This window comes from Onychomys torridus, chromosome 8, assembly GCF_903995425.1.
Source record: "Onychomys torridus chromosome 8, mOncTor1.1, whole genome shotgun sequence".
Taxonomy (NCBI): domain Eukaryota; kingdom Metazoa; phylum Chordata; class Mammalia; order Rodentia; family Cricetidae; genus Onychomys; species Onychomys torridus.
Genome location: NC_050450.1, coordinates 94445450 through 94468072, shown reverse-complemented (window position 1 = coordinate 94468072; position 22623 = coordinate 94445450). Strand labels below are relative to the sequence as shown.

General features: G+C 48.3%; 1 protein-coding gene across 3 annotated transcripts in view; it reads left to right on the top strand.

The window, feature by feature from the left end:
* The window catches only part of Tex2 (testis expressed 2), a 117273-nt gene that overhangs the window by 73339 nt on the left and 21311 nt on the right, over positions 1–22623 (top strand). For all 3 annotated transcript variants that reach the window (XM_036195546.1, XM_036195544.1, XM_036195543.1), the window contains exons 5-7: positions 870–1117; positions 13584–13730; positions 18159–18258. In XM_036195546.1, the coding sequence (XP_036051439.1) occupies positions 870–1117; positions 13584–13730; positions 18159–18258 (495 nt within the window). The remainder of the gene's footprint in view (positions 1–869; positions 1118–13583; positions 13731–18158; positions 18259–22623) is intronic.

The following is a 22623-nucleotide window of genomic DNA, read 5'->3' as shown; positions in this document are numbered from 1 at the left end:
CACCACCTGACCGACTTGATCGTCACCTCTCTGTCCCTGCTCACACAGACACCTGAGCCAGTCGATCGGTGTCAGCACTTCATGCTTAAAACCCTCTGTTGCAACATGATGAGCTGAACCTGGGGTCACGCTCCAGGTGCTTGGCCGTCAGGCTCCTGCCTTCCCTCCACCCACGCTTCCTCTCCTTTGTGTGTCTTCATGAGACTTCCCATGAAGAAGCAAGATTCAGGGCTGTTCTCTGTTTGGAGCATTCTTCTGCCAGGGCAAGGAAAATGGCAACGCTTTCATCAAAAGATAGTGCAGGTGTCCCTGGTGGATGTCGGTGCCAGGTCAGCAGCCTTTGGCAATGCTGGGTACAGGCAGTTGTGACTTACCTTCCCACGTGTCTGACTTCAAGGGCAGCGACTCTGCCTTGTCCTCCCAGTTAGCATGGAATAGGTCCAGAGAAGGTACGTGATGAGTGATCTGTTGAATGAAAGATGGCATCTTTGAAATGCCCTGAGCTGTGGATGGACAATTCATTAGCTTCCTGCCCACCCTCCGTTTACTCTGTTAACATTCACAGGTCCTCCCTGGCTGGAGGGTACATTGGCACTGTGTTTTATGTTTTCCTAAAAGATCACTGGGAGCAAAGAAAAAGATAGCCACCTGGTGTACTCTGCTGCCCCCATTCCAAAATTACCCCAAAGAATAAAAACCATTCTAAAAATCACCTAATGTTAGAGCAGAAAGTATTTTTCAGGGTAAAGGTCTTTAAAAATCATTTGGTGGGTGGCATTTTAGCTGCTTTTCCATTTAAGGCGTGGATGTTTCGTTTATTCCTGACCTTTTTTTCCACCCGTGTTAATAGATATCACTTCTTACCCCAGGGCTTTTGCCCACCCACAGCAGACACAGCAGTCCCTCGGGGCACCTGACCCATAGCCGGAGCAGCAGCAAAGGCAGTGTGGAGGAGATGATGTCCCAGCCCAAACAGAAGGAGCTGGTGGGCAGCGTGCGGCAGAAGGTTCTCCTGGACTACAGTGTGTACATGGGCAGGTGTGTGCCCCAGGACGAGCGAAGCCCCCACAGGAGCCCTGTGCAGAGTGCGGAGAGCAGCCCCACCGCTGGGAAGAAGGTAAAGCTGCCAGGCAGGCCTTCCTGCTCTCCTTACACTCACCTTCATGTGGGAGGGATTCATGCCAGGCCCTCCCTAGTCCAGGTTCCAAAGACATGGTGATGAACTAGACATGGAAAGGGAGACAGCACAGTGAACACTGGGTGGCGGGAAGAAGTGAAGCTGGGTTAAAGGTGATGGAGAAAGGCCCCACTGCTTGTGTTATCTGGGTCTCTTTGAGGAGGTGGTCAGTGAGCCACAGTGATACATGCTAGAGGGACATTCCAGAAGGGGCCCCACTGTCTGCAAAAGCTCCGTAGCAGGAATGCAGTTGGGATACTCAAGGGACAGCATTGAAGCCTGTGTGGCTGGGCAGCAAGCAAGGACAAGAGGGTGGGGGGTAGCAGATGTGGAGGGTGGGCGGGGCCTCTTCAGGTCTGTTCTGAGGGAGATAGGGGGTTCTGGGAGGGCTTGAACAGGGAGTACCATTGTTCTAAGCTTAAGTGACTCTCCATGGAGAAAGGCTGTGGGGAAGGAGTAGGTGGAAGGCCATGGAAGGGTGGGCTGAGAGCCGGTGCTAGTGGGTGGTTGGGAAAGAACTAACTGGTTTTGCTAATGGACAGATGTGGGCTGTGAGGGGAGGCTGGAGTGATGCCTAGTTTTTGCACCTGATACCACGCTCTAGGTAGGAAGGTCATGGGGTCACTGGTGGTAGACTCCAGTGCCTTCGGGGTCATGGGTGGTCCTCTGCTTTGTCACTGCTTTTGAAGATTTAGCATGAGAACGACTTCAGAGTGTAGCAAGCCGGACATTGACTTAACAGTCACTCAGGACACGAACGTTAATACACACTGCCGTACAGCAGACTTGTCTGGGCACTCTAGAATTACTCTAATCCCAAGAAAATCCTCACAAACTAGATCTCTCCTTGATGTCGATGGGGAAGCAGAGCCGAGAGAAGTTAGGTTGCTCAAGTATACAGCTGCTGAGTAGTGGAGTGTCCCTAATGTCACCTGTGACTCTGATGCCCCTTGGACTGCTGGGACTGTCGTGCTGATGAGCACTCTGAAGTCAGCCTGTCCTGGAGGCCTCCTGCCTCTGCTCTGCCCCACTGTTTTGAGGCCTAGCCCCTGCCTTCAGTCCCCCTGCCTCTTCTCTTGGCTAGCCAATCGTGTGTGACCTCTTGTCATGGCCAGACTGCTGCCTTCAATGAGGAACGTGGTGCCTTCCTCTTCTGCCTTTGGCTGCCCTTTGGTTTACTTGTTCTCTGGAGTCTCTTCTGTGCAGAGGTGACTGACCGCAGCAGACCTGACCCATGTGAACTTGTCAGCTCCAAGACTGTGTGGCTTTGCTGGCCTCAAGCTCACTGCCTCCACACACATTCTGAATTACCAGCTCTGGTGAGAGGCTTCCCTCTAGGCTAGAGTAGGTGGCACCCTCTCTTCTAGGAGTGTGCCAGCTGCCTGTGGCAGCTCCTCCTCCTCCTCCTCCCATTCTCTTTATTTAAGGACATCAATAGTTTTGATCTCATCAGATCCAAGAACAGAGAACACTACATGGCAAGGTTGATAAAAAATCTTTCTGAATGGTTTTCTCACATTAAAAATCAAAACAAAGCTGGGCAGTGGTGGCACACACTTTTAATCCCAGCACGCCGGAAACAAAGGCAGGCAGATCTCTGAGTTTAAGGCCAGCCTGGTCACCAGAGAAAGTTCTAGGACAGCCAGGGCTACACAGTGAAGCCCTGTCTCAAAAAAAACAAAACAATAAATAACTACAAAGCTGAGCATGGTGGCACACTAATGTAATCCTAACACTCACGAGGCAGAGTCAGGAGGATTGATTGCCATCCTGGGTTATACAGTGAGAGCCTATCTCTAAAGAAAGACTAAGAACATAGTGCCTGGAGATGGCTCAGTGGATACAGCACTTGCTGTTCAATCCTGATGACCTGAGCCCAGTACTTGGAGCCCACTTAGAAGCTCCAGCTCAAGAGAGGGACCACCCCCCCCCCTTATTAATGTAATGATAACTGCCATGCTCCAGGAAAGCAGAGAGAGAATTGCATAGGACTGTGTGTGGCTCACTGTCTCCGACAGACATTTGAGGAAAGTGAGCTTGGCTCCCCAAATCTGCTTGGCCTGCCTGAAGTGTGTCGGGGCCATATCCTGGCTCTTGGGGGTCTGGTGGTGTGGGCATCCTTGGATAAGGTGCAGGTGTTAGTCTACGGGTCCACCACTGAGACAAACAACCCCAAGGTTGTTGCTTCAAATAACAGCTACTCTTGGTTTTCCTCACAGACTTGTAATTTCATCAGGGGAGGCAGGAGAGGACTTCTGGCTGCTCTGCAGTCACCAGGGGAGGCTGGAGAATGACCCATTGCCCAGAGGTAGTTTCTAGTTGTGGAGTGGAGCTCAGCCAGGGCTGAAGGCTGGGGGCCTTGGTTCTTCCTCTTGTGGCCTAGGTTTCCTTCAGGCACGCATTCCTAGGGAAAGCAGGAAGCAGACTGTAGACTGCTGCTGTTGATCAGCGGTCATGGAAGCTCCTGGGTCTGGTCAAGGAGAAGGGCATAGGCCCCACCCTTCCCAAGGGAAAGTATGGTAGGTGGAAAATGAACTCTGCCAGGGTCCTCCTGTCCTGCACTACACAGTGCTCCTGTACCATATGGTACTGTGCTCCTGTACTGTGCAGTGCTCCTGTCCCGCACGGTGCTCCTGCACTACAAGGTGCTCCTGTCCCGCACGGTGCTCCTGTACTATGCAGTGCTTCTGTCCAACACGGTGCTCCTGTACTATGCAGCACTTCTGTCCTGCACGGTGCTCCTGTACTATGCAGTGCTTCTGTCCCGCACGGTGCTCCTGTACCATATGGTACTGTGCTCCTGCACTACACGGTGCTCCTGTCCCACACGGTGCTCCTGCACTATGCAGTGCTCTGTCCTACTGTACGAGTCAGCAGAGCTGGTGCTGCACCAATTTAATACTGCTTTTGTGATTTGAGCAAATGATTCCCACCCTATGAAATACTAACGTGGTCCCCCATTTCTCTGCTGCCCCTGTTTGCTCCCAGACAGGCAGGTGCCTTAGTGTCGATTTGTTGTCTGCGTGTGTCATTCCATCTTCTGTTTTATCCAGAGTTTTGTGTACGGTGGTCCATTCACAAACACTTTCTGAAATCACTGTATCCATTCTTAGAATTCATTCTCATCTTTTTAGACAGATCCGGAGACTCCGATGGGTGGAGGATGTTCTTTAGTTTAAGGTTTTCCCCAATATTTTGCCATTTCTGGCAGTGCCGGGATGAATAACATGTGAGTGTGCTTTCACGTTGTTGGGGCTGTCTTCAGTGCTGAAATCCTGAAAGCAGGATTACTGGGTCAGAAGGTGAATGCACATGTGCTTTGGTTAGAGACTGCCAAATTCCATCCCGAACAGTCACACCAGTGTTCATTCCTACCAGGAAGGTATGGCACTGCCCATTTCCCTGACCTCACCAAAGGTGGGCCTTTTGGATATTATCAGTGTTCATCCCTTTGGCCAAAATTAGGACATTTCCTCAAGTCCATATCACCTCCAACATCACAAGTCCAAAAGGAGGGCCTTAAAGGAGTCAGAGACACAAAAGATCCTTTGACATTTCCTCAAGTTGCTCCAAATTATGTTTTCAGACTTGGCCAGCACCCAGATGTTCACCCAGGTTCACATGTCCCCTCTTTCATACAGGGGGCTTTGGACACTTTGTTCTATTTACCCCACTTCCTGACATCTCCCCTTGCTGCTCCCTCTTACACACCGTAGTCAAAACATTTCTGTCCCTGAAGGTAGGGCTCCAGAGTGTCCTGAGCACAGCCACACATTGATCTCCCTTTAAGTTATGTGCCCAATGCTAAACAGGTTAGCCAGCTGGTTACAGGGTGGACAGGCCAGTGTTAGGTCTCTGGTGCTCAGGAGCTGAACCCCACTTCAAAACACCCAGATGAACTTTCTCACTGGGACCACCAGCTCACAAATAATAACATGGAGACTCACTATTAATTATAAATGCGTGGCCTTAGCTTAGGCTTGTTCCTAACTAGTTCTTATAACTTAACCCATATTTTTTAATCTATGTTCTGGCATGTAGTTCTTTACCTCATCTCTCCATACTGCTCATTCTGCTTCCTCCGTGTTTGGCTGGCAACTCACTGGCAACCCCACCTTTCTTCCTCTCTGAGTACTCTCTGTCCCCAGAAGTCCCACCTAACCTCTTCCTGCCTAGCTAATGGCCATTCAGCTCTTTATTACACCAATCACGGTGACACCACTTCACACAGTGTAAAGGAATATTCCATAACAGGCCACAGGCTAGTACTGCGTGTGAAACAGTTCTAAACATTACTGGCAGTTAACTCTTACCCATAATAATTAAATACAAGATCAGAAGGTTTGGTATAGAAACAACTTAAAGCCATTAAGCTGCATTTCAGTTATAAAGTAACACTGGTTTCTAGATGTTTAATGTCTGGTTTTAGGTGATTTAAGTCATAATTCAAAAAAATTCTTTTAAAATGTCTCCAGGTGGGATAATCTTACTTCTGGTTTATGGGTGTGTCGGGAGGTGGGGTTGAGGGGACACCCTGCAGGTCAGCTGCACACATGCCCTAGATTTGAGACCAGGGAGTGTGTGCCATGGAGTTGGCTGCTGGGAGAGAAGATTGCCTGGGCAGGAGTGTGTGTGCCCATCCTCCAGTGTGAAGCTGCGGCACTTAGATGGCTTGAGGCGCTTGCCTCCTCAGCCCTCCCATGAAAAAGAAGCCGCTGGGGTAGAGAGCCCTGCTGTCGCTGTCACTCGGCTTTGTGTGTCTCCTCCCCACCCCCACCCCCGACAGGGTTTCTCTGTGTAACCCTGGTTGTCCTGGAACTCCCTCTGTAGCCCAGGCTGGCCTCAAACACACAGAGATCCGCCTGCCTTGCCTCCCGAGTGCTGGGACTGCCCAGCTGTGAGTTCTGTTTTTGACTTAGTGTCTGTGAGCTGGGTTGTAGAACGGTACCACCTGTGTTAGAGGGTAAGCATTGTGTGGGCAAGAGTCAGCTGGAGACCAGGAGACCTGAACCAGATAGAGGTTCCCTGGGCTGCGTCCTCCTCTCAAAGTGGGTTTTTCAAACATGTAAAACTGGAAGTGGAAAAATGCTTATTATAAATGAAAGATGTGAAGCAATGTGTCCAATTTAAAAATAAAAATTTAAAGGAGACAGAAAGCCAAGAAAAGTCATCAAGGAAAAGAGTAGTTTTTATTTTGTAAGCTTTTCTACATGTGTTTAGTGTGTGTGTGTGCATGTTAAATGTACATGCGTGACTGCCGTGGAAATAGGAGGCCGACTTTCTAGAGTCAATGCTGTCTTTGTACCATGTGGGCCCCAGGGATTAAACTCTGGTCATAGCTGGGCATGGTGACGTAGTCGGGAAACAGAGGCAGGTGAATCTGAGTTCGAGGACAGTCTAGTCTACATAGTGAGTTCTGGCGCAGCCAGGGCTACACAGTGAGAGCCTGTCACACAAGTAAATGAATAAATAAACAAGCAAACAAAAACTCAGGTCATCGAGCTTGGTGGCGAGTACCTTCCCCTGCTGAGTCATCTCGCTGGCCCAAGAATAGCCTTTTAGTAATGGATGTGGGAACAGCTGGATAGCCAGAGGCAGGAGCATGATGCTGAACTCCTGCCTCACACTCCTTACAGAATTACCTTACAGTGGTCACAGACCTCAGGGTAAAGGATAAAACTATAAAACACAAAACAGCATTAAAGCTTGAGTTAGATGAAGCCCCCTGAGCAGGGTATGGGGGTACACACCAGTAACTCTAGAACACAGGAGACTGAGAGAAGAACATAAGTTCAAGTCTGCTTAAAATAAGCTAATGAAGCAACAAGAGAAAAATAAAGGTCCTACTTAAGACCACATAAGCAAACAACCAGAGTAAAGTAAATTGGGCTGTAATGACTCGGTATCGGCCCAGGACCCCAAGACCAAGATCTCAGCACAAAGGAGATTTATTTGCCCCAGATGGACAGAGGGCAGGGATAAGAGGCAGAGAAAGGAGACAGAGGGGAAGGGAGCCAGGGAAAGGGGACAGGCATATTTGTCCCAGAAGGACAGGGACTGCCTCTGGATAGAGAGGAGACAGATGTGGCCCATAGGAAAATGGCGGTTGATAAAGATAGGGGGAAACCCTGGGTTAGGATGAGCTGTTTAATTTTAATTAGACATGTTAGTTAGGTGAGCCAAAGGGGGCTCTTGATTGCTAATCCCAACACTTTGATAGCTGGACCTTGGTGGTCAGCCTCAGGAGGAAGAAGTGGCCAAAAAAGGGACTAGACCTCGGTGTCTAGCTTTAGGAGTGTAATCTAACGGTTTTTAGCAAGGCAGAGGGCATTGGGGAGAAGGGCAGGGCCTGCCAGAGCCATGTTTGCCATGCCCAGGCTGACTAGAGGCCCTTCCTGGTCTCCATCCAAACCCAAACCTTTGGTGCTATAAACAGTGCCATCAAAAGCATTGAAAGAGGGCTAGCCAGATGACTCGGTGGGTACAGTGCCTGCTACCAAGCCTGATGACCTGAGTTCAATCCCAGAACTCACATGGTAGAGAGACTCACTCCTACACACTAAATACAAATAAAACAAAATGTAATCAAAGCAAAATTTCAAGTTAAAAACAACAAAACAAAACAAAACAGGCACTAGAGAGATGGTTCAATGGTTAAGAGCACCTACTGCTCTCCCAGAGGACCTGTACTTGCTTCTCAGTACTCAGATCAGATGGCTCACAACTGCCTGTAACTCCAGCTCCAAGGGATCTGATGCTCTCTTTGGGCTCCCTAGGCACCTGAGTTTGTGTGACACACACTCTATACAGACACACATAGGTGCACAAAAATAAAAATAATTATTTTTAAAAGATAACCCACAGAGTAGGAGAAAACATTTGCAAACTGTTTCTCTAATATGGGTCTAATAACCAAAATATATAAAGGAGTTATATGGATCAATATTAAGGCCATAAATAATTGAATTAAGAAATAGGTAAAGGGGACTGGAGAGATGGCCCAGCAGTTAAAAGTACTGCCTGCTCTTTCCAGAGGACACCCAGGTTCAATTTCCAGCACCCACATGATAGCTCACAACTGTCTGTAACTCTGAGATCTGACACCCTCTCAGAGACATACATGCAGGCAAAACACCAATGCACATAAAATAAAAATACATTTTTTAAAAAAATCAAAAAAAGGGTAAAGGGGTAAGGAGATGGCCCATTCAGTAGAAGAACCTGCTTCATGAAGACCTGCGTTTGGATTTCCCAGCACCCATGCAAAGTCAGGCATGGTGCATCTGTAACCCCTAGCTAGGGAGGGAGAGGCAGGTAGATCCCTGAAGTTCAGTGGCCAGCCAGCTTAGCTTAGTTGATAAGCACGAGGTTCTATGAGAGACCATGTCAAATACTAAAGTGTGAGGACTAGAGAGATGGCCGAGCAGTTAAAGTGCAGACTGCTTGTGCAGAGGACCCGTTCGGTTCCCAGCACCCACGTCGGGATCACACCGTCTGTCATTCCAGCTCCAGGGCATCTGATACACTCCTTTGGTCTCAGTAACTGTGCTCATGTGTGCTTACCCTTCCCCCACACCATTAAGAGAGAAATCTTTATAAACTAATAAGGTAGAGAAGAGGTCAAGATTCCCATTATTGACCTCTGGGCTCCATGCACACACGTGCACATACATGCACACACACATATACATGTGTGTATATACACTACATATGCATATGTAAAGGGGTCTAGAGTGAAAGCTCAGTTGGTAAGTAAGAGCTTGCTTGCTAACATGATGACATGAGTTTGACATGAAACCCACATAAAAAAGCCAGATGTGGTGGCATGTGCTTGTAATCCCAGCCCGAGGAGACAGACAGGTGGAGTCTCAGCTCGCTGACCAGCCAGTCTAGCCTATCCAGTGTGTCTCAAGTCCCACACAGAGACCCTGTCTCAAAAACCAAGGTGGACAGCCTAAGGGACAGTATCCAGAGTAGACCTGTGGCCTTCCTACACACACACTTGCACACACATGAACATGAACACACAATCAGTGGGTTAGGAGGCTGGAGAGATCCAGAGGATCCAGGTTCAAGTTACAGCAACCACATGGTGGCTCACAACTGTCTGTAACTCCAATCCCAGAGTATCCAAACCCTCTTCTGGCCTCTACAGGTACCAGACATGAAAATCGTGCACAGACATACGTGCAGGCAAAACACTCATATACACAAAAATAAATTTTAAAGTGGGTCAAGGATCTGGATAGGCATTTCAAAGAAAAGTATAGGAGGGTTGAAGAGATGACTCAGCCATACAGAGTGCATGCTTCTCTTGCAGAGGACCCAAGTTCAATTCTCAGAGCTGACAACTACTTGTAACTCCAGCTCCAGGCAGGGGATCCAATTCCTTTGGGCTTCGAGGGCTCTGGCCTGTTTGAACACCTGCACTCAAGTGCCCAAACCTACACACACACACACACACATACACACACTTTTTAAAAACAACAAAAATCTTTTTCCAGGACAGCCAGGCTTGTTACACAAAAAAAATCCTGTCTCAGTGGGAGGGGGTGTCCCTAAAAATGAAAGTATGGTATTGATACATTGGTCAAGCCTGGTGTCATAACTCTGTAATCCTAGCACTTAGAAGATGGAGGCAAGAAAATCAGAAGTCAAGGTCCATCCTCAGCTACAGAATGAGTTTAAGGCCAGCCTGGGCTACATGAGACTCTGTCTTATAAAACCATTTTTTTAGGGGTAGGTAGAGGGGAGCCAGACATGGTCTTACTATGTAGACCAGGCTGGCCTCTAATTCGCAGAGATCTGCCTGCCTCTGCCTCCCAGTGCTGAGATTAAAGGCACATGCTATTACCCCGATCCATTCAAATTTTTAAAAATATTGATACACTGGAAAAAGACTGAAATTGGATTTGATGATGCATGTCTGTAATCCTAGTACTCAGGAGGCTGAAGTGGGAGGCTTGCCAGTTTAAGTCATCATGGGCCTTTAAGGTGTGTGAGGGTGGCAGGGAGTTTGGAGGCACTCAAATAAAATATAGTGAAAATGTTTCTGTTCTGTCTGGGAAGAGATCATGTGTGTGTTCTATAATGAATATGCATTGTTTTAAAATCAGGAGAAATAGCCACGCAGTGTGAAGGAAGTGTCCTGCTGTGTCTACTCTTGGGCCAGGCTGCCACATGCCACATGTGCCACCTTGAGACAGCAGCCCTGCATGACCAAACTCAGGGGCAGAGGCTTGCTCTCTCTCAGCAGAAAGGCACTCCTGGTCTCCCATAAAACAGAGTACATCTGTGCTGAGTTGGGCATAGAAGTTCATTTTAAATACAGTACTCCCCAAGAGCTTTATAGACAGTCTCAATGGCCTTGCTTCATCTTCAGCACGTCAGCATCCCCAAACGCTGTCTTTGGAAGCTGTGCTTGGGAGATCACCCTTCCTAACCACATGGAGGGAGGAGGCTGCACAATGAATGCTCTCCTCAGGTTTCTCCCCACAGTCGATGTGTATTCAAGTTTTTATGACAGTCACTGGGAATGCATTCTGCGGCCTGTGGAGTGCAGATTTCATTCTTAAAGCCCTTTTGATTCATTGTCAGTATTCTGCAGCTCTTGCAGAGGCCTGCCTCAGCTACAGGAACTGATAAAAGGGAGAAAGAACTTGCTTGTCAGTTCCTTCAGCCGTTTACCATGTCATATGCCCCTGGCTTGGATAACATTGTGAAGTAGTGTTTGTTTCTTGCTGCTTTTTTGGTGGAATTTGTTTCCTGTGAAAATGGGCGTTATGTAGAAAGTCTGGTAGAGGACACCTGCTCCCTCCTGAAAAGGGACGAGGCAACCTCCTCTTTTAGGTAGCCCACAAGACTAAAAGTACGATGTGTCTGATGTGGGTAGTGGCTTGACACTGGCCGAGTAGCCTGGGGGCCATATTCCTCAGACATGTCATGTTTCTTCAAAAGCCTGCATAGATAATCTGATGGGGTTAACCGCTGCACCTTTTACTCTGGCCTGAAGATGGTAATACAAAATGGCGGGGTTGGGGGGGGGGGTGAGCACACATATACATGCACACTTGTGATATGGTTAAGAAGTTGCTGATGCCACCAGGCATTGGTACCACACATCTTTAATTCCAGTACTTAGGAGGCAGAGGCAGACAGATCTCTGTGAGTTCAAGGCCAGCCTGGTCTATAGAGCAAGTTCCAGGACAGCCAAGGCTACACAGAGAAACCCCATCTCAAAAAACAAAAACAAACAAAAAAATAGAAGTTGCTGATGCCACCTTCTGTCCTGCCATCCAGATCTTGCTAGTGGAAAATGTCTTGGCTAATGTCTGAGGACATATCGCACTAGGGAAATACACATAGAATTCTCTAGAATAAAGTAGGGCCACCGCTTCTAAAATGGGAGGATCAACATGTATCTTTTTGGTTGGTTGGTTGGTTGGTTTTTTTCAAGACAGGGTTTCTCTGTGTATCCTTGGCTGTCCTGGAACTTGCTCTATAGACCAGACTGTCCTTGAACAAGAGATCCACCTGCCTCTGCTTCCTGAGTGCTGGAATTTAGAGGCGTACACCACCACTACCTGGCTAACATGTATGAATTTTAAACAAGGGTGTTTTAAATTTTTTTATTAGAGTGTGTGTGTATGCGTGTATGTGTGTGTGTGAATGTCGTGTGTGTGGGGTGCCTGTGGAGACCAGAAGAGGGTGTCATATGGTGTTGAAGGTCATTGGGAGGCACCAGTGGGTATGGAGGACTGAAGTACACCCTCTGGGGAGCAGCAAGTCCTTGTAACTGAGCTGCCCCTCCAGCCCGTTTGTTGTTAACAAGTCACTGACATCCATAGGGAAGCCCTTGAACACCTAGATTTGAAGGAATTTAGAACATGTCCTAGACTCTGATGTGTTCCTGGAAATGGGAGTGAGCACCTCACTCCCTAGTTCCCAGAGAGACCTCGCGCAGCTGTGCTATGGCACTGGGGCCGAGCAGTCTGTATGGCTTCAGAATTGTCACATGACATAGACCGTGGGGCTTCTCACAACCAGTCAGACCTGCAAGGTCAGATCCTTGGCACCTAATGACTGGTATGCCATGCCACTGGCCTAGGCACATAGCCAGGCGGGACAGTCAGTTGCACAGAAGGAGAAGTGTGGACAGTGTGTGGTCATGACATGTGTGGAGCCCAGATGTGTTTATATAAATCACAGAGGGGAAGTGGAGCAGACCTCAGGCTTCTGCATTTCAAGATCTTTTGATCTTTCCTTTCAAGAGTTTGCTCTTCTGGGTAAGGCTGAAGTCTAATTCAGATACCTCCGCAAATGTCTGTCTCATCCAGGGACATCCACGCCCTCCCTCCCTCATAACAGTAAGCGGAGAACCAGAGTCAGGCTCTAGTCATGAACTAGGGACCTCTCATTCCTCAGATGGAAGCAGGGTTCCTGTCTTCCTGGGGTATTGAGATGCATGGTTGTGGCGACCTAAGGAGTCTGCTGTTGGCCTGTGTGCAGCCATGGTCAACAGCACTAAGGCTGCCACCCTTGTAAGTGCCCAGCCACCAGCATGTGCTCACCATCAAATCTCAGGGCCCCCTCCTGGCTGCCGCCGCCTTCCTCTGCCAGCCCCACCTCTGACCCACCAGAGGCCAGATCCCACAGTCTAGCAACTAGCCCAGGGAGTTGGAGCTAGAGCTGCTTACCCACTGGTCACAGCAGATGTTTCAGGCAGATTGTGTGTGGGTAGAGGGGTGGGCATGAGGGTGTTGGCTGGGGCTGGGGTAGGGGCGCACATCTGTCCTGAGAGCCGAGTTCTCATCCAGCCATGTGGTCCTTACTCTCCTCTTTGCCACATGCTGAGAGAGCTTCAGGAACTCCTGACTCAGTATCTCAGAGATACAGCGATGCGAATGTCAGTATTTTTAAGCACCTCAAGAATGTCTTGACCTTGCAGTGATCAGGCCGAACTTGAGTCCTGGCCATTGGAAAACTCATTTGCTCCTGGATGAGGATGGGCTTGACGATTGCAGGCCTAAGCCTGGCTGGGAGGAGGATAGGCAGACTTTTATAGACAGCTCTGGATAGGCGGGCTTTGATAAGCGGGCTTTGATAAGCGGGCTTTGACAGAGGGGAGCACAGGCAGGACAGGCTGAGCTCGTGCTGTGGAGTGTCAGCTGCATCATGGGAGGACTAGCGGGGGGGCAGAAAGCAGACAAAGGAGGTTACAGCTGTGGCAGCCAGTTTCCTTGCTCCCTCTCGCTCACCAGCACGCTGTGGGACTTGTAATTTATAGGGAAGATGCTCGTCACATGTTCGTTTCCACAGGAGGGGCCTTCGGAGGCTTTATGAAAATAAGCACCTGTCTGCGTCTCCAGTTGTCTGACAGCTAATTTAGTCTCTCTTCTTTTGCCAGTTGCCAGAGGCCCCACCCTCTGAGGAGGAAGAGCAAGAGGCCTGGGTGAATGCCTTGCTTGGAAGAATATTTTGGGACTTCTTAGGCGAGAAATACTGGTCTGATATGGTGTCAAAGAAAATCCAGATGAAACTCAGCAAAATTAAGGTATCACTGTTCATGTGAGAGGCCTCTGATGCCCACTTCTTCATTTCTGGACGTTCTGCCCCTTAGGTCCTAAGGGAAAACACCTTGGTTTAAGTGTACCACACATGTACGGCACATTTGACCTGGATCCCAGGGTGACCTTGATCTGTGACTAAGCATCTGGGGACTGAGTCAGCTGTCCCGATGCTTTTCTAGTGGTGCTAGGTCATTATCCTCCCCAGGCGGTCCTCCCTCCCCAGGCGGTCCTCCCTCCCCAGGCGGTCCTCCCTCCCCAGGCGGTCCTCCCTCCCCAGGCGGTCCTCCCTCCCCAGGCGGTCCTCCCTCCCCAGGCGGTCCTCCCTCCCCAGGCAGTCCTCGCTCCCCAGGCAGTCCTCCCTCCCCAGGCGGTCCTCCACAGCTTGTTTAGGAAAACAGGGACTCCTGTAGCTGATCTGAGTTAGAGACAGGTAAACTCTCCACCTGGTTTTGCAGTGGGCCAAGTCTCATGGAAATTTTGAAGTGTGTGGGACCTTTCTGAGCTGCCCCCCTCCCCTCAGCTAGGACAGTTAGTGCTCACTCTGGATGTGTCTGCCACTGGCCTTTGCTGAAGGAACAGGCCTAGTGCCAGGCCAGGGCTGCTGGGAAGTGAGTTTAAACTGTCTAAGGAGTCCTCAGGACTGTCATTAGAGGACATGCTCGCCAACCAGGGACTTGTGGAGGTGCTGAGAAGCAAGTCTTTGGCCTGCTGAAGGCCCAAGGAAGAGTGCTTTGGTCCAGAGTCCTCACTAAGAGTCTGTGATCAGAAGCTTATTGTCAGTGGCTCTGCGGTTTTTGGAGCCATAAATTCCTTTGAGAAGCATAAACCTTTGGATCCTCCTAGAAGAGTAGATGTGACATAAAATTTTGCAGGGCTCTCAGGGAGTTCAAGGCCTCCCAGTGAAGAAAACATCAGAATATGATAAACTTAGATTTGAAGAAGGATGTGGACACAAAGGAGCCTCAGTTTGATTTTGCTTCTTCCTCTGGACAAGGAACAGAATATTTTTTCCCTTTGGTTGAGCTTTGCTTTCTACAGACCAGTCTCTGCCCTTCCCCAGCTCTCCAGTAAAGAAGAGAGGCTGGCTTCTGGCCTGAAGAGATTTATTTAGAGCAGGACTTTGGGGGAGGGAGGCTTCCAAGTGTCAACCAGTTAGCATCCCCAAGGTAGGTTGAGGGCTGACCTGGCTCTTGCTGGCCAGATGCATGAGGAACAGTAATCATCTGGGTCCTTCCTTGTTGGAGGAAGAAATGTCAGCAGCCACCTAAAGTGCACTTGACTTCTTTGTCACCTTGGAAACGACAGAAGCTGGAATCTCAGGTCAAGTCCCATAGAGGGCCTCTCCCTGCCTCTTTCTCAGAGACTGGAGGGCTGTGCTTCCCTGGAGAAAGAAGAGGACAGGGTAGGCCTGAGTTCCAGACGGGAGCATGGAACAGCTTCCTCCAAACCAGGAGTGAGAGGTCACAGTGCCTCTTCCCCGGGGAGTAATGAAAGCGCCCTCATTCCAGAGAAAGTTGAGGGAAGTCTTCTGCTTCCGTTGGTCACATAAGCTCCTGTGACTCACCAGCTTAAGCCTCTTCTGCTTTTTCTGGTCAGAAGGACTGGAGGTTAAGATGGGAGCAAGTGCCACGGGTCAGGCTTAGGAGGGCTTTGTCCTTTCTCACTATTTCTCCCCTCATCCCCGGCCCCTTCTGATCTGCTGCTCTGTGGTGTGCTCTGAAGACCAGAGGAGAGCCAGGCAGAGGAACAAATGGGCAGAAGGGTAATGCGAAGTTCTGCTGTCCTGGATTGCCACTGTGCACGCAATGATATCAGCAGGAGATTGCATCTGGTACCCAGATGTGAGCTTTAACACAAGCAGAGTTTCTGGACCGTCAGCAGATGCTGGCGTTGCACACAGCCTGATGATCATTCGAAAATCAGGACATATCTGGTACCCCTGACAGTTCTGTCCCCAGGTTGAGTTTGCTTAAAGAACACGAGCCTGTTCCTCCCTCACGTGGGACCTGGAGGTTTCTGGTTGAGTGGCACATAGGACAGACCCTCTTGCCTTCTGATCCAGGAGAGAACTGAGTGAGGAGAGGTTATTTGGAGATGTGCTAGCTTAGAGTTAGGTAGACCAGAAAGGCTCTGCTGTAGCTCACCCCCACACTCACTGTGCTGCCTCCTCGGGGCCTGATGCCTTCAGGCCCCGCCTTTGTCCCAGGGCCTGTCTTCCTTGCCAAGGGGTCAGGATGGGGTAGGTGCCACATGGAAGGAAGGAAACAATTACGTTCCCAATTACGTTCCTGCTGTGTCATGGGGTCAGACAACTTGATCCCATAGAAACACTGTTGGGGGTACCTTGGCTAGCCCATGGAATCTCTCTAACCTGGCAGACCCCTGAGTGGCAGTTACAAACAAGAAGCACTATGGCAAGTGTGTAAGGTGTGGCATGCTTGCTTGGCCAAGTAACATTTTGTAGGTTGATAGAGAAGTCAACCACATTCACATTGATGCTTTTTTTAGAGGGTATGTCTAAGACAAGGATTAGACCAATTCAGACAAGTGTGACCGAGGCTGGACATAGTCAGCTCAGGTGATACAGTGTTTGCCTACCATGCAGGGAACCCTAGGTTAAGTCATGGAGGCGCCCAAATGTAACCCTGGCGTAAGTTGAAGGTCATCCTCAGCTATAGAGTGAGTTTGTAGCCAGTTGGGCTACAGGAGACCTTGTCTCAGATTCATCACAAATATGGCCTCCTGCCTATGAGCTCACCCCTGTTTCAAAACAAAACAAAACAAAACCAGAGGTGAAGTTCCTTAGCTAAGTCCTGGGAGATCCCAGTTTGCGCTGAGAGCCAGCTGCAGAGCTGCTGTGGGAGAAGAAAATTCACACCTTACCAGCTCCAGCCTCACTGTGGGGGAATCTTGATCTGTGTTTAATTTAAAAAATCTTAACTTTTACAAATTTAGTCTAATAGGCAACTAGGAAAATACTCATAATTAAGATTGTGTTGGGAAGCTGGGCAGTAGTGACCCACGTCTTTAATCCCAGCACTATGGACACAGAGACAGGTGGATCTCTCAGTTCTAGGCCAGCCTGGTCTACAGAATGAGTTCCAGGACAGCCAGAGCTACACAGAGAAACCCTGTCTTGAAAAATTTAAAGAAAAAAGATTTTTCTGGGAGAAAAGAAAGAAGGACTGAGATCCAGAGAGAGGGAGGGAGGGAGGAAGGGAGAGAGAGAGAAAGAAAGCGAGAGAGCACCAGAGCCCTTAAACTAAAATAACAAATAACCTGCAGATTAAGAAAATACAAATTCTTCCAGGTGGTAGTGGCGTACGCCTTTAATCCCAGCACTCGTGAGGCAGAGCCAGGCGGATCTTTGTGAGTTCAAGGCCAGCCTGGTCTACAGCTCGAGATCCAGGAAAGGCACAAAGCTACACAAAGAAACTCTGCCTTGGAAAAAAAAAAAAATACAAATTCAGTCAGAGGAAGTATAGATAAGTTCATTAAGTTCATGGTGTGATCTTGGGGTGACTTCCCTAAGAAATTTCTGAGAAGGACAGTGGTGCTCTCATGTCATTTCTTCTTGATGAACTCCTGCTGATGGAGTTGGGATTAGTCAAACCCAGTGGGAACAAAATGGCACACTCAGATGAGTAGCCAGAGGAGATACAGGCTGCCTGGGCCAGCAGAGGTGGGGAGCTGTGCCCGCCCCCAAGGGGCAAAGGTGGAGAGTGGTTTACCAGGCCTCTGTTAGGAGAGCTGAGAGGGTAGACAGAGCTGCCTGTCTTGAAGGAGATGAGACTTCACTGGAGGGTGAAGACAAGCTAACATTTCTCCTCGTACTGTCCCTCCCCTGGCCACTGGTGTACCCTGGTGACCACGTACAACCTGAAGCTAGTGAGACCGTGGACGCCGACTCCATGAGCACAGTCGTCCGGACCCGCACTTTTGGAGCAGGTGGAGTGTGGATGCCTGGAGGAAGACAGAAATAGGCAGCCCAGCGTTAAGGGGTGTGGAGTTGGGGTTTGGGCTTTAGTTTTGGTCTTCCCAGGTATTTTTAATCTTGTGGTAAATTTGCCTGTCAGAAATGTAACAATTTCTTACTCTCCATTCCTCCTCCTTACCACCTGTGCGTCTTCCACCTAGAAGGTCTCAGGTCAAATGCCCCTCCTTATCGATGCCTCCCCACCTCCTTGGATGACCATCCCTGACCAAGTCCACACTCCTCTGTCCCAGTTCCTGCTTTATGAGAGTATAGCATTTGTCTGCTCACTTGTTTCTGCCTCTGTGGTTTGTACATAAAGATGTGACCCAGCACCTTACCTACTCTCTCTTCAGACAGTATGTGGCGCTCTGGCTGACCTTAGTGTGGTTACCAGCTTACTAATGTGTCTCATTCACTCTTTGTTTCTTTCCTCTAGCTCCCCTACTTTATGAATGAGCTAACACTGACAGAACTTGACATGGGTGTGGCTGTGCCAAAAATCCTTCAGGCCTTCAAGCCTTATGTTGATCACCAAGGTAACTCTTAGTTAATTAGAGAGGCGCCGACTGCTTATATGAGGGTGTTGAAATGTTCTCTTGCTGTGGTTTTGACACCAAGGCTTGTGCTTAGAAGAAGCTGAGTTCTAACCATCCTAGTTCATGTGGAGTGTGGGTTTTGTTTTTATTTTTTGTTTAGTTTTAAAAATTTATGTGTGTGCATGTGTGTGTGTGTGTGTGTGTGTGTGTGTGTGCACATGTGTGTACATGTGTTAGGGGTGCAGAAGGAGAAATTGGAGGGCAGGCAAGGGATGTGCATGCTAAGGTCAGAGACAACTCTATGGAATCGGTTCTCTCCATTACCTTTACATGTGTTCCAGGGCTTAAACTTAGATCTTTAATGTTGCATGACAAGACCATTTGCCAACTGAGCCATCTCACCAGCCATTTTTCTTTTGTTTTGCTTTAACTTTGTTGTTGAGATAGTCCTGCGGTGTAGCTCAGGCTGCTCTCGAACCTCACTCTGTAGTCTAATGTGTCTTTGAACTCATGATCTTCCTGCCTTAGCCTCCCTAACACAGACACAAACTACATCCTCCAAGCGACTGTGTTTCTCACAGACACAGTAGGACACTGATTGGTAATAGGTCTAGGTTCTTTCTCCTATCTCTAGTCTACTAAACTGTTACTGGGTTTTTTCCAGCCCAAGACACCTTCAAGCCAGTTGATGGGGCCTGAGCTTTTGTGCCAGGGTATGAAGCAGTGAGCTAGGTTTTTAGCTGCCCTCTTCTCTCATGGGCCCCACATGTCCATCTGTCCTGGCTCTGACTCCGAGAGAAGCTGCTATCTCCACTTACCACATCCCAGCCTCACCTGTCACACCTTCTAAGCTGTAAGATGTTTGACCTTCATGTTGTGCATCTTTATCTTCCTTACACTCTGTGGGTCTTGAGGATTTGGGACACATATTCAAAGGCAGTATTTCAGGAGCAAGTCTGTCTGCTGTAGCACAGCTCTCGGGCTTGAGGTTTTAGGCATGCCACAGATACAATATTTATGCCTACTCCTGTCGATGGAGAGAAAAAAGAATTGATCAGAATGTGAAGGAACATAAGAATAATGAGGATGTTCACAGATTTCTGTCTTTTGTAATGGATAGCTTCAAAGGGCATCAACGGGAAATACAGGATGCAAGAATTTAGTGAGACACAAAATGACTGAGCCTGGTGGACAGAAGGAGCTATTGGCACACAAGGAAATCCCACCAGTTCCCCCTTCCTTCCTTCCTTCCTTCCTTCCTTCCTTCCTTCCTTCCTTCCTTCCTTCCTTCCTTCCTTCCTCCTCTCCCTCCCTCCCTCCCTCCCTCCCTCCCTCCCTCCCTCCCTCCCTCCCTTCCTGAGATAGGGTTTTGCTAGATAGCCTAACTGAACAAACTGTCTATCTTCCTGCCTCAGCCTTCCAAGGCTCAGGTTACAGTGCCATGTGCCTGCTCAGCTCTTAGTTTTGGTACCCCTTTCCCTTGAACCATGTTTAACATTATTCCCAAGGTGGCCCAGGAACAGAGTAGTGGGGAGTGAATACTGCTTTCTGGGAGGACGACGTGTGTTTTGAAGTCAGTACTTTGTAGAATTTATAAGATATAGAACAGCTGACTTTATGGCTGTCGATCACATTTAGTGAATTCGTTATTTTTGAGTATTTAGTGAATCATAGCTGTTACACACTATGAAGAAGGTGTTCTATGATTACACTCAGCAGCTCTGTTCATCCCTCTAGCAAGTTTGAGCTGGCAGGACATACACACTGATCTTGGAGAAAGATACAAGTCCACCTGGTTCCTGCATGTAGAGATCACTTGTAACTCTTCAATTCTGTCTGCACCTCAATCAATCTGAGTCCTGCTGGGGTTGGTCAGGTACACAGAATAAAGCTAGAAGAGATTTAGACTCTGAAAGTAGTGTACTTGTTCTAACCTGGCACAAGGCTGTTTGGTCTATCCCTACCCTTTTTGATACAATGTGGTACACAGTATTAAAAGGTATGCCACCACTACATTAGCTGTGTGTCTGAGATCATCACTGTACAAGTGCAGGCTCCTCCTCTGACCCATGGCCTCTCTGCTGCCTTTTGCTCTCTGTCTCTTCAGGAACTGACTAGTAACAAGCTGTAAATTATCAGCTAGTACAAACTTTCTGAGAGCTGGGCTTTTAAAAGTAAACACTGTAGATGCCTGTTGAGGTTTCTCACGTGTTCCCAGCTTCTTGAATCTCAACACTGCCCTTTCCTGGTTAACAGAAACATCTAAGGAAAGGGCACAGGGCTCAGCAGGCTCCGCAGCATCCAAGAGTGTCCCCCTGGCTTTGAGCTATACAGCAGTCAGGACTGCTTTGGTCAGCCTGGGGGGTTAATTGGAGACCTAAGTCTTGGGCTTCTTTCCTGTTTTTTTTTTTTTTTTTTTTTTTTTTTTTTGAGCTGGGGAGTGAGACATTTCAACTCTGCAGATCAAAGCCTTGCTGGTTTTAATCCATTTAAAGCTTACTTAACTCCTTTCAGGGCGAAGTGTAGAGATCTGCCTGCTTGTGGAACAGGGAGAAAACATTACCAAAGAAAGAAACAAGACATAAGGCCTGTGGGGTTATTTGAATTTGACCAAATCAGGCTTTTCCAAGCTTTTGAAGGATACCTGTATGATGGTAAAGCAGAAATAAACAAGAAGGGATGCACTTAGGTGTCTTTCAGTAACAGTGGCATGTTCATGTAACTGTGGTTGATTGCCTTCCACAATGTGCAAACAATAGAGTATGCTTAACCCAAACTTAGGTGGCAGTTATGTTACTAAGTGATAGACTGTCATGGGACTGCTGTCCTGTATGTGGTCTGCTATTGGCCAAAAGTCATCATGCAGTGTGTGACCGTGTGAGTTTGGAGTTTTGAATCCCATTGCTCTCAGGAGAACCTTTCCTTTTAGGGAAACTAAAGGCCGGGATGACTTACTAAAGCTGAGCACAGGTGGAAATGAGAGCTTGCTCCCCTGGAACATGCAGGCAAGCTGAAGCTTCAATAGAGGCACCTCCTGGGGGCTGGAAGGATGGCTCATAAGAGCACTTGCTGCTCTTCCAGAGGACCCAGTCTCTAACTCCAGTTCCAGGGGACCCAATGCCCTCTTCTGACCTCAGTGGGCCCTGCATGCACATGGGTACACAGACATATGTGCAGGCAAAATACCCATGCACATAAAATACTAAAAATAACTTTAAAAAGAAAACACTAAGAAAAGAAAGAAAGAAAAATCTCTTATGGTTCACACAGGCTACTCAGGTTGCTTGAATTATCCTGCCTTAACCATACATTTTTAAAATTTTAAGATAGGATCTCTCTATGTGGCCCCGGCTGGTCTAGAACTTCCTATATAGGCCAGGCTCGCCTCAAACATGCAGCAATCCTCCTGTCTCTGCCTCTGCCTCTGGGATTGCTGACATACTATACCATGTCCAGTCTGCCACTCAACTTTTAAAGCAGTGCAGAATGTGGTTTTCAATGCCATCCCTAGAGTGAGATAGCTGAGCTCTTAGACTCAGAGCCTCAGGCAAGTTCACCAAGCTCTTTGCTTCCTCACCTGCCACTCAGAGGCTCTGCTAGCACTTGCCTGTCTTGAGAACACACACAGAAGGCAATTTAAACAGCACCCATTGTTTTTGTTGTTGTTGCTTTACTATTACTGTTGTCCTTGACACTGCTTCTGGGAAGCTTAGGATGGAGCTCTAGATGGCTGTGGGAAGAAAAAGCAGTTTGCAGCCAGGTGCAGTGGCACAGGCTTGTGGTCTCAGCACTTGCCAAGAGACAGGAGGATCACACTGAGTTCAAAATAATTTGGGCTACATAGTGAGTCCCAGTCTAGGCTGTGCTACAGAGTGAGACTCTTTCTCAAAAACAGAGAGAAAGGATCTGGAATGATGGCTTAGTGGTTAAAAGCACCTGCTACTCTTGCAGAGGACCAGGGTTCAATTCCCAACATTCACATGATGGCTCACAACTGTCTGTAACTCAAGTTGCAAAGGATCCAGTACCCTCTTCTGTGTCCACAGATGACATGCACACATATGGTGCACAAACATATATGCAATCAAACTCTCATACACATATTTTAATTTAGGTTGTGGGTGTTTTGACTACATGTACAAACACAGTATGCATGTAATACCCACAGAGGCCAGAAGACAGCATCAGATCCTCTTAGAACTGGAGTTACAGGCAGTTGTGAGCCACCATGTGGGTGTTGGTAGTTGAACCTGGGTCCTCTAGAAGAATAGCTAGTGCTCTTAACCACAGAGCTATTTCTTTAGCTCCTTCTAAAAAAGTTTTTTTAAGGAGAGAGTAAGATTGAGATTTAGATTGTGTCAGCTT